Genomic DNA, 12554 nt, shown 5'->3' on the forward strand with positions numbered 1-12554 from the left:
AGTGCCGGATTTCAGCATGCACAACGCATGCGCAGAAAACCGGCATTTCCGCTCCTCTGAACCAAGGGGTTAAGAGGCGGTTCCCTTGCGACGTTTGAGGCAGCGCGTACGCGTTGAAGTTCGGTTTTTTTGACAGGTTTGTCTGTGCGTGAAGGCCTCCACTTTTTACGAATGTAAAAAGCAGATGTAAGGACTTAGTTTTATAAGGTAAGTGGTCTAATAATTAAAGTTAGAATTTTTTTTCCCCACAGGTTTATTATTTTTAAAGAACTTACAGTAAGGTAAGTGTATTTTTGGACCTGATTTCTTGAAAAAAAAATTTTGGCAGAAATTTGAATAATTGTTTAAAATAGTTTTTTAAAGTTATTAATAGTTAATTTAATTATTGGAAAATTTTTTTAAACTTTTATTTAAAGTTTAAGTAGTGTTTTGGGCGCCCAGACTTTTCATGAGTTTGACAGGTCTTATGTCTAACTCATGAATGGACTTTTGTAAACTCCCATTGGTTGCCCAGTGCTCACGTGATCCCAGCCGGCTCATCGCACTAAGTACGCCGTTGGATCACGCATGCACAGCGCGCCGGGAGCTGAACCGGGCCACAGACCGGAAATCCACGCAGGCCCAGTCTTCAAATGTCAGCGCGATATGCAAGTGTAGGTCGGGGGCTTGCACCCGCGGGAAGCCCCCGACCCGAATTTCTGGGCCATTGTGATTCACTGTGTTGAATTTCTACAAGTCTAGTTACGTCTCCAAGTTGTAGGTGTTTTGTATTTTTCCCTTTTTATAAGCAGCACTATTTATAATGCTGCCTCTAAATAAATACTGCTTCAGCAGAGTCAGCGACAAGTGCTCGAGAAACGTTGGTTCCTTTAGTTCTTTATTTCCTCCCAACAGAAAAGGACACAAGAACTGACATTTTTCTCAACTCTTCACATCACGTACACAAACATTTAGGTGCATTTGTATTCAAAATTGTGTCTCTAATAATGTCCGATTTTAGTAATGTATGACTCTAATGTCCCTTTTCAAATCAGATGCCAGAACTAGGAGCCACTGTACTGCCCCTTCAGCCAACCAGATCCACGAACCAATAATCCAACAGTTCTCAGAACCACGCCACAGTGCCGCTTCTTTGTATCTAATCAGATATACAAGTTGATCTGATGTAACTAGATTTAATCGATATATGCAATTGGACTTTTGCCAGTTTTTATATATATGCAGATCAATAGTAGCTATTTAATAAAATTAAAGTATATAATGGTTCACTGTCTATCTGAATTAAATCATAATTGTCTTACAGCATCATGTCCAAGGGGTGGCAAGGCATCAACATCATCCAAACTAGCTTGTGCTTGCTGCACAGCTTGCATGCTGGAATTAATAGTTCCCATGAGAGCTTGCTGTGCAGATGTCTGAAAGATAAAGACAGGCATTATAAAAATTACAATGTTAATAAGTACTCATCTTATTTTAAATAAAGCATTCATCCTTGCACTGCTACCGGCAGTTCACTGTGGAATCTGTAGCGTTTTAAAAAGAACGGGTTTCTAATAGTTCACTAGCCAATAAAACATTCAGAACAGCTGGAAATGTTCAGCAGTAAAATCAGCAATCCAAACACACACACACACCTTTTATTAATGTTCTTGTAATCTAGAGTTATAACCTGGTAGGCATTAGTATTCCAACATGCACATTAAAAAAAATGTCATGGGCTGAAGAGCAGCAGCAGACCATTTTACTGATCAACCAACCACAATCTCCAAAAAAACCATTATTTTCCAGTACAAAATGTTTTCCTGAAGATCAATGCACTTCTCAGATGGATAGGAACTATTTGGTACCTATTCAACAGAGTTGCTCAGTATTAGGCTATAAAACAATACATTTTTTTCCTGTTTTGTGACCAGGGAATACTTATTTCATGTTTGCAACGAGGAGGAAAAAGGGTTGGAGACCCATAACCCACCTCATTTGCATTGTCCAAGTACTTCCATGGGTTTCTGGTGGGAGCATAGATAGCAACCAAAAAGCCCCATTATGGCTGCAACAGGCCCAACAGCCCTGCAACAGCAATTAACCTTACTCCTCCACTTCCAGGCACAAGGCTGTGTGCCGAGGGAATGCTGGGCCTATTTATTGACCTGAACTTGGAAATATAGGTGGGTTTAAGGACTGGAGGTGGGGGAGGAGAGTTGAAGAAAGAGAGCCGGGGGGGTGGGAAGAAATGGCTCTTGTACTTCAATCAACTTTTTAAAGTCAATTTTGATTTGTTTGCAGGCGACATTTTCTTTCCACAAGCCTTCATAGAACTAAACTTGTCTCGTTATATTCTGACTATAGAAATCCAATGGTAGCACAATCACCCGACTGCTAGGTCACAGGATTTCTCTCAGTACAGTAATCTTACTGCATTAAAATGATTAACAGGTAGTGTTTCTACTTTCTTTGAACAATTTTTCATTGTTTTATCAAAATGGGATCAACAATCAAGTAAAGCCAGAAAACATAAGCATCAGTCACATATTTGACGGAGCAAGCATTATAAAAAGGGCATTGGAGCAGAATTTGAGGGGGCCATAGAGTAAATAAGAGTAAATTATAGTTGCTTTCCCCCCCCATAGTGAATAACAAGCGCCAATTCCAAAATGTTTCTACTGTGATTTTACAAGTTAACCTAAAAATCTGAATTATAATTAAACCTTTCAGTGATTCAAGTATAGTTTCCTACCAGTGGAGGCATGTGTCCTCTGTGCATCTGTCCGCTGGTCACCTGTTGTTGGGCTGCAGGCATTGTTCCAACCTGAAAGTTCTCTGGCCCCCCAGCACCAGAACGCATAATTGCAGGTAAAGCTACAGACCCATGCTCCACTCTTCCAGTTCTGTTAAACTGTTGCTGCATGATGGTAGACCTGCAGAAGTAATAATGGGCACAAAATAATGTAAATTGAATTTTTATACACAAATCTCAAACACAACATGAACAAAATCAAAACATTATTCAAGCTACTGAATATGTACAACAGTGCATTTCTAAACCACAATAGCATTTCTGATGTTAAACCTTTCAACCGGAAAAGAACAGAACATGGAAACAGGAGAAGGCCATTCAGCCTCTTTTGGGCCTGTTCTGCCATTTCCTTTGATCGTGGCTGATCTCTACCTCAACTCTATTACCCACCTTTCTTCCATATCCCTTGATACTATTACCTAACAAAGATCTATCAATCTCAGTCTTGAAAATTGCAATTGATCCAGCATCCAACTCCTTTTGGAGGTGGGGGTGGGGGGAAAGAGAGAATGCAGCACCTCACTAGTTACAGCCTGCCAACTGGAAAATTACCCATTCATCTCTACTGTTTTCTGTCCGTTAACCAATCCTCTTTCCATGTTAATATATTATCCCTGATGTAAGAAAAAGGAGACTTACCATCAAGTAACTTTAAAGTAAGCTTTAAGTAACTTATAAACACACTATATACACAAGAGAGGTCTTTACCATGCCTCTGGTAGAAGCCTCTTACAATACTGAACAGACCAGTATTTATACCAGTCCAACAGGAAGTGACATATGACAGGAAGTGAGGTATGTACACAGTTCATAGTTCATAGTTCACAGGAAGTGATGACATAACTTCCCGGATGTTATCATTTTTATCACATTCTTCCCTCCTGCAGGATTAGGAGGCTGTGGTCTACCTTTTGGTCCGCAGCCGCCGAACAAGGAAGAGTCGCACCCGTTTGGATTCCCGTCGTAGAGGGTCGCTGGTCCGCTTACATGCGGTTGGTCATTGGTCAGAGTCTGTGTGGCCTGGATTGCCCTGTGAAGGGTCGGGGAGATCATGGCTTCGAGTACGAGCCCCAATAGGTTCAAAGTCGGACTGCCTCTGTTCAGAGGGAGGTGCAGAGCTGGTCTGTGGCGGATCAGTACTTTCATGCGCGGTACTGGGAGGGTCGCAACCTTGAGCACGGGGTTCTACCGGCACCAAGCTAGTTGGTGTCCGATCAGGATCCTGGAGAGGGGTACCCGATAGGTCCCAAGAGTTTCCTGGTGAAATGCCATCACCCGATGTCCCACTAGGTCCTGGTGGGCAGGGAGCCAGATCCCGTAATGATACGGTAGATTCTTGGCCGTCAGAATATCGTATGTTTGCATAGGTGGGGTTGGCATCGGTTAGTTCGACCTCGTCTACAAGAGGGTCATTTTTAGACGTCCGAACGTATCTTCGGAGTAATACAGGTCCAGGAGTAGTTAGCCATGACGGGAGTGATGTCCCATGAGATGAGCGACGCTGGAATCCAAAGAACCGCTCATGAGGTGTAGTATTTGTGGCTGTAGAAAGCAGGGACCGTATAGAGTGCAATGCATCCGGAAGCACTGTTTCCCATTGCTGGTCTGGTAGGCCCCGAGATCTTAAAGCGAGACGTACGGAATTCCAGATGATACCGTTATACCTCTCTACCTGCCCATTTCCGATGGGATGGTATGGTGTTGTTTTGCTTGTAGCAATTCCCCGTTCTGAGAGGTAGTCCTTGAGTTCCCTTGACATAAAGGATGGACCCTGATCTGAGTGAATATAAGCCGGCATGCCACAGAGAGAAAATACCTGCTCAAGGCAGCAGATTACTGTGGACGCCAGCATATTGGAGCAGGGGAAGGCAAACGGAAAACGTGAATATTCGTCGATCATGGTGAGCAAATATGTGTTCCGAGTTGAAGAGGGCACTGGGCCCTTAAAATCGATGCTAAGTCGTTGCATCGGTTGGGTTGCATGTATGAGTATACCATCTGAGGGGCGGAAGAACTGAGGTTTTAATTCCGCACAAAGCCGGCATTCTGAGCATATTTTCTTTACATCTCCAGTGGAAAAAGGGAGATTCCGTGATCGTACGAAATGTAGCATGCGCGTAACGCCAGGATGACACAAACCATTGTGGACATCCACGAGAGTGGAGGATGACATAGTGGAGCAGAATGCCCGTGTGAGGGTGTCCGGGGCCACATTCTCCTTGCCAGGCCGATAGAGAATGGTATAACCAAAAGAGGCCAGTTCCATCCTCCAAAGTTGTATTTTATTATTCTTAATTTTGGTTCGTTTTCGATTATCGAGCATGAAGGCGACTGATCGTTGGTCCGTGATCAATGTAAAGTGCTGGCGAGCTAGAAAATGGTTCCACTTCCGTACTGCTTCTATGATGGCTGTGGCTTCTTTCTCAACCGGAGGATAATGTAGCTCGGCACCTTGTAAGGTCCTGGACATAAATGCTACAGGACGACCTTCCTGATTCAGAGTAGCCGAGATCGCCACCTCCGAGGCATCACATTCAACCACGAAAGGGAGATTCTCATCAATGGAGTGAAGAGCCGCTTTCTCCAACTGTTTTTTGAGAAGGTTAAAGGCTGCAACAGCCGCTGTTCCCAGTGGAAATGATCTAGCTTGCAGCAAGGGTTGGATTTTGTCCGAAAAATGAGGAATCCATTTAGCGTAGTATGCAAACAGACCGAGAGCCCGACGTAAAGAAGCCGGATTCTTAGGTGACGGGAGCTCTTGGAGCGGGCGAAGTCTTTCTGGGTCTGGCTTAATGATACCATTGCCTACGCAGTAGCCAAGGATGTTGATGGTCGGTTGCGACTCAACAGATTTGGATTCATTCAGGGTCAAATTACGGCGATGGAGGGCATCCCGAAATTTTTGGAGGTTGGAGTCGTGTTCCTGTTGATCGTGACCTGCAATGGTAATGTTATCAAGATAGGGAAAAGTGTCCCTTAGGTTTTCCTGCTTAACCAGGCCATCCATTGCCCGTTGAAAGACAGCCACTCCATTAGTAACCCCGAATGGGAGGCGACGAAATTGGTACAGCCGTCCATTAGCCTCAAAGGCTGTGTACTGCTTATCTGAGACCTTCAAGGGTAACTGATGATAGGCACTTTTTAAATCGTAAGTTGAGAACACTTTGTATTCGGCCAGTTTATTAACCATATCATCAATGCGTGGCAATGGGTAGGCGTCCAAGTCGGTATATTGATTGATGGTTTGCGAATAATCGATGCATAGTCGCTGTTTGTGAGGTTTTAGAGGGTTCTTGACAATGACGACTTGAGCCCGCCAGGGCGACGAACATGGTTCAATGATATCCTCTGCTAGAAGTCGAGAGATTTCAGCCGCAATAAAAGATTGGTCTTCCTGATTAAAGCGCCGCGATTTCGTTATTATCGGTTGGCATTGAGGCGGAATACTGGCAAATAATGAGGGTTCATCAAGTGAAGCTGCTGATAATGCACAAAATGGTAATTTAGATGGTATATTAGAAATAGTAAGTCCGGGTTTGGATCCACCAAACTCAATGGTGAGTTTCTTATGCTGTTTTTGGAAGTCCAGCCCTAAGAGGAGATCACTACATAAGTCTTTGAGCACCGAAAGTCAGGTGGAGGGATACATACGACCATGAAGTGTCATATCAACAACACAAAAGCCGGAGATTCTGGTATTAAGTGATGACTGGGCCATCGCAATTGCCTGGTCCGATGGGAAGACATGTAGTTTCAATTTCGCAACAATCTGTTCCTTAATGAAACTATCAGTACTTCCTGAGTCAATTAAGGCATCTAAGGTATGCCCTTTAATTGAAATTTTTGTGGCTGCCTGAGACAGGTTCTGTGGGCAAGCAGCTGTAATTGGTGTCGTTGCACAGAGAGTGGCTAAAACTCTCGGTGTGCTTCTTCGGGAGAGAGCTCGAGAGGAAGCTTGATAGGTCCTAGCTGGAGCATCTTGATAGGCCCTAATTGGGGCAGTTCGGTAGGCCTTAGCTGGATTGGCCCTCGTAGAGGCCCTTGATAGGCAAGCTTTAGCAAAGTGTCCTTTTTTCCCGCAATAACTGCAGATTGCATTGCGAGCAGGGCAGGTTTTCCTAGGGTGAAAAGCATCTCCACAAAAGAAGCATTCCTTCCTAGATTGCCAAGAGGCTGCTAAAGTGGGGTCGTCGTCCTCCTCTTCATCAGAATTAGATTCCCCCATGATAGGGTTCACCTGAAACCGCTTGAATTGTCTGGTTGCAGCTACAGCAGCAGATCGAGATCTGGGCAGCTGATAGAGGTCTGCATTTCTCTTTGCCAAATCCAGTGAACAAGCTAGGTCAAAAGCTTTTTGTAGCTCAAGTGTTTTACTTTCTAGTAGACGCTGGCGTATAAATGGAGAGGCAATCCCGCAGATAAAAGCATCACGAATCATTTCTTGGCGGTACAGCTCAGCTGAGGCTGCCTGAAAGTTACAATCTACGCTGAGCCTGCGAAGTTCTTGCAGGAATTCGTCAATTGATTCCCCTGGCCCTTGTCGGGCTGTGGCCAGTAGATGTCTAGCATAGACCTCATTTGGGGTCTTCGCATACAGTTTCTTAAGTGCCCGAATCACCTCTTCGTAACTATCCCAGTCATCAACATATTCGAACACTTTTGGGGTCACATAATTGACAAGTATCTTCAATTTAGCAGGAGCATCCACTTTACATTCATCCAGAAAATTCTCAAAAGTACGATACCAATGCTTCCATACCCTGCCAGCTGCTGGTGTATTCGGGTCCAAGTCCAGACGAATAGGTCTAAGGATTTTCTCCATGATGGGTGGTTCCCTGGATCCTTAACTTCCGAGTTTGTCTGAAGGTCTAGTATTTGTCAGTGTAAATACTAAGTTACTTAAATTGATGTAAGAAAAAGGAGACTTACCATCAAGTAACTTTAAAGTAAGCTTTAAGTAACTTATAAACACACTATATACACAAGAGAGGTCTTTACCATGCCTCTGGTAGAAGCCTCTTACAATACTGAACAGACCAGTATTTATACCAGTCCAACAGGAAGTGACATATGACAGGAAGTGAGGTATGTACACAGTTCATAGTTCATAGTTCACAGGAAGTGATGACATAACTTCCCGGATGTTATCATTTTTATCACAATCCCCAACCCCATGAGCCCTTATCTTGCGTAACAGCCTTATATGTGGCACCTAGAAGGAGGCCATTGAATGCCTTTTGGAAATCGAAATATACTATATCAACTGGTTCCCCTTTATCTACCCTGCTAGTTACATCCTCAAAAAACTCTAATAAATTCATTAAACACTATTTCCCTTTCATAAAACCATGCTGACTCTGCCTAACCATATTTTGATTTTCTAAATGCCCTTTTACCACTTACCTTAACAATGGATTCCAGCATTTTCTTGACAACTGATGTCAGGCTCACTGGCCTGTAGTTCCCTGTTTTCTCTCTCTCCCCTTTCTTGAATAGTGGGGTTACATTTGCTACCTTCCAATCTGCTGGGACCCTTCTAGAATCTAGGTAATTGTGGAAGATCACAACCAATGCATCCACCTCTTTTAGAACCCTAGGATGTAGGCCATCAGGTCCAGGGGATGTCAGCTTTTGGTCCCATTAGTTTCGCAAGTACTTTTCCTCTACTGATCTTAATTACTTTAAGTTCCTCACTCTAATTAGCCCCTTGGTGCCCCACTATTTTTGGAATGCTTTTTGTGTCTTCTACCTATTGCATTCCTTTATTGTTTTGAACACCTTCATTAGACCATCCCTCAACTTTCTATACTCAAGAGAATACATACCAAGTTTATGCAATCTATCCTCATAATTAAAAGGTCAGTTATCAATCAACACCGTTTTTTGTATAATGCACCTGTCATTGTTTAAAAAAATCCAATTTTCTCACCTCTGTTTTGGGTCTCAAGGTACAAGTACACACACCGGAGTGGGGGGGGGGGGGGGGGGGGGGGGGGGGCGGTGAAGGGGAGAGAGAGAGAGAAAGAGACACGGGGAAGATTTCCTGAGTGCCATGAGTAAAAAGACAGGTTATGTTAGCAGAATCTTCCCCGATGTCATTTATCTGGATTGTGGACTAATACATTTACATTGGCCTCAAGTCCCTAAGGAAACCATGGGATGGTTTACAGGTTTTATTTCTCACTTACTTCTTGGGAGACACAGAGTCCTCTAACATTGTGGATTCTTCATCACCTTCCAACCCAAAATGGTCTTTGCTTTTTTTCTGCAAAGAGAAAAGTTGATTTATTGAAAGCCAAGTTACCCAACATGCTCTTTACAAACCCATCAGCTAGCAGGAAACTCCAATTTAAGAACCCTCCAATTGCTCCTCTTCTGTCCCCACCAGTTCAAATCACAAACTTGGCAGCCAATTTTTAACAAGCATTTGGTTGCTAAATACAACCACTTGGTAGCACTGCAAATGGGATGGTCACAAAGCCTGAATCAACCCACAGAGGTGCACTCCATCAGCCAAAGAGAATGGCATTGACGGCTGCTGTACAAAGACTAACACATAATCATCCTACCACTCCCTGCTAAACTTGGAAGACATTCACCAGTGATGATCTAATAGGGAATTGATTAAAGACAATCGCATTCTCAGCTCCAACTTGTACACGTTCTTATTAATATAATCAACAATTCAATGGTTTTCTTTAATGTAACTCATTCAATTTGGCTTAGAAACAAGGAATTTAAAATATTAACCTATAATTAGCAATACTCACACTGAACTTAGACAAAGATTAATAATGCAAAGTTTCACTGTCAAACAGTACTCAAATTTATGCAAAGCATTCCACTGGCCATATAAAACTGACTATTTTGCACCACACCCTTTCCCTGTATAGACACAGGCACCAACAATGTAATAGTTTCCATTCGTTTCTTCATAATTTCTTACGCGTGCACATAAGTGTTTTAAAATCAGATTGCTACATTTCTTCTCAATTCCTGTTTTCACTCCATCAATTTTAACCCTGTACTCATTTGATATTCTTACAAGCATAATTTTAGGAGTCATTGGATAGCAAATAGGAACATAAATTCTGGCCAACTTTCCAGCTCGGGGTGCCGAAGCCAACTTTATCTTCCTCCCCCTCCGACTCAATCAACAAAAAAATGCAGACTAATGGATAATGAACCTTAAACTTCAGAGAGTTCAAATAGCTTAATGCCACATCCCTACTCAACTTGATTCTGGCATGATTTACCATGATTCTCAGAGAATCCACAATGCCTGGTGTATTTTCTCAGAATCTTGGTGGCCATTTTTATAGCTTCTGTGGGTGTTAAAAATTCCAAAGATTGGCAAATCTTGAATTCCTTGCCCATATTCATATTACTGGGAATCCCAAGAAAATATGTGAACATATTTGTAAGCAAAAGGGACTATAATTATAGAAAAAAGAAATTTACTGGAATACCTTTTTCAAAATGATATCGATGTATCCAGCTATAAGCTGTGCAATTTGCTCTCCTTCAGTTGTCTGAACTGAATAGTAACCATCCTGATAGTCACCAAAATCCTGCAGGGGGGAAAAAAAGAGAAAATTCATTTACATGGTCCTAGCCTTCAAAACATTCAAATCTAATGTCAATTTATTGCCTTTTAGAAATTCCCCTTTTGGATTTCCTCCTCCAATTTGTAGTTTGGCTCAGTGACAACAGCTTGTCTGAGTCAGGTCGTCACAGGTTCAAGCCCCACCCCAGGGAGTCGAGCACATAAATCTAGGATGACGGGTCAGTGCAGTAGTGTCGGAGTGCTGTACTGTGAGAGGCGCCCTCTTTTGGATGAGGTGTTAAATCAAGGCTTTAGCTGCCTGTTCTGGTGAATGTAAATGATTCCATAGCACTATTTGAACAGCAGCAGCAGGGATTACTCCCAGTGACCTGGCCAAGATTTGTCCTTTAACCACCACCAGAAACAGATTAGCAGGTCATATCTCACTGCTGTTTGTGAGGCCTCGCGGTGCAGAAACTGACTGCCCCATGTGCCTACATGATACTAGTCATTATGCTTCAAAAAGTAGTTAATTGACTGCGAGGTGCTTTGAGATGTCCCGAATATATGAAAGACGTTATATAAACTTGTTTGTTCATTCTTTATGTTAGGTGCCATTCAATTTCTTAATTGCGGGGGGCAGGCAGTACATCTGCTTCCCAAGCTGCTCATGAAGCTTTGATGTGTAAAAGTAGTTGGCTCAGTCTCCAATTTTCCTTATCTGCCTTTTCTTTAACTGGTACCTCCTCCAAATAGACCAGAGAGCTCAAAGCTGCTATAGAGGAGGGGAAGAAATAATCAGACTACTCTTGTTAATTCAAAGTTACAACATTCAAATTACATAAAACTTTGTGATATCCGGCACCGACGGGACCGAGCTGTTGCCGATCTATCAAAACTGCCGGACATACAAAGTTAATGTTGAAGCATACGGAGGTTTTCATCTCTGTATCTGACAACAAACACTGTTGCTTAGCAACAGCTTCTAAACAGTCGGCTGCAGCTGCAAGCGTCTCTAGCTGAAGCTGTTGCTATAGCTACAGACCTTGCAGTGCCTGACTGGGGGGGAAAAAAAAGCAACGAGAACTAAAAAAACGGCTCCTGATTTTTGCCTTTAGATCGAGTATTCCGGACATATAACCTCCGGATAAACCAAAGTTTCCTGTACTGGATAATTTCAACTCCAATGGCATTTAATGGGCTGCTGTCCTATTTTAATACAATGTTAATTTGAAAAACTACTTTGAACTATCAGAAATAGATTGTGCTTCAAAATACTCTAGAATGGTCTTGCCTTTATGAATCTGTGGGGAAAGTATCTCCCCTCATCCTTCTGTATCAATATTTTTTGGGGGGAAATGTTCCTTCTAATCTAAAACAGATTTTAAGTTACCACATGCAATGTTTGGTACAGTTTGAGGCTGCTATTTTCTTACCATTTCTGAGGCTGGAACACAAGAACCACCTTTGTTCTCAGCAACGGTCCCAGAAACCTTGGTTTAAGTTGATCATCTTTGGCATTTTGACATGCCAGTGCACTTCATACAAATTTGAATTTAACGTTTGAATTTAATGTTTAAATACCAATTTATAAGACTGGCCACATTATTGTGACAACAAAACACAACTTTATTTGGCCTTTAGATTAGTTGCGAATTTATCCAAGGACATCTCAAACTGAGTCAGTGCTACTCCTTGGTAAACATGCCAGGAGACATCCTTGACAAATGTATTGTCTGGAAAATGTAATCTGAATGAGCTAAGATTCACTCAACAGGATGTTAATATATTACTGTAACAGACTGAATTCAGAGAGTTGCACAACCACCATGATTATTGAAATGAGGAATATTTGGATGCATCAATCAGAACACAAAGCCCAAAGAGCTAAAATATTAATTACACTGAAGAAGCTGTTTTAAATCACAATTTTGAATAAACCATAGGTAAGGCAAGTGGTTTGTTGCAGCAAGCAATTTATTGCCCAGATCTGCTCGAAAACCAGTTTTTTTCTATGCCTCTGGTGCTTTTAAAGCAAAATTGCAATTACTCAGATGGAATCCTGTCAGAACCTGTAACTGTAGATATCATGGGATTCGTCATGGGTTTCAGTCCACGTCATAATCACTTGCCTCAACTATGGTTTTTCATCCCAATCTCAAATTTTTCCCTTCAAATTCCCCAATTTTGAATGCAGCTGATCCTCCAGTAACT

General features: G+C 42.3%; 1 protein-coding gene across 1 annotated transcript in view; it reads right to left on the reverse strand.

Annotated features, from left to right (window-relative positions):
• The window catches only part of LOC147123480 (talin-1), a 287370-nt gene that overhangs the window by 117974 nt on the left and 156842 nt on the right, over window positions 1-12554 (reverse strand). Inside the window, exons 12-15 of the mRNA XM_085973632.1 lie at window positions 10264-10365; window positions 8983-9059; window positions 2735-2915; window positions 1302-1415 (exon numbers count right to left, since the gene is read on the reverse strand). Of these exons, the coding sequence (XP_085829758.1) occupies window positions 1302-1415; window positions 2735-2915; window positions 8983-9059; window positions 10264-10365 (474 nt within the window). The remainder of the gene's footprint in view (window positions 1-1301; window positions 1416-2734; window positions 2916-8982; window positions 9060-10263; window positions 10366-12554) is intronic.

The sequence above is a fragment of the Somniosus microcephalus genome, chromosome 2, assembly GCF_052327205.1.
Source record: "Somniosus microcephalus isolate GS21.2 chromosome 2, FLI_Smic_1.0, whole genome shotgun sequence".
Classification (NCBI taxonomy): domain Eukaryota; kingdom Metazoa; phylum Chordata; class Chondrichthyes; order Squaliformes; family Somniosidae; genus Somniosus; species Somniosus microcephalus.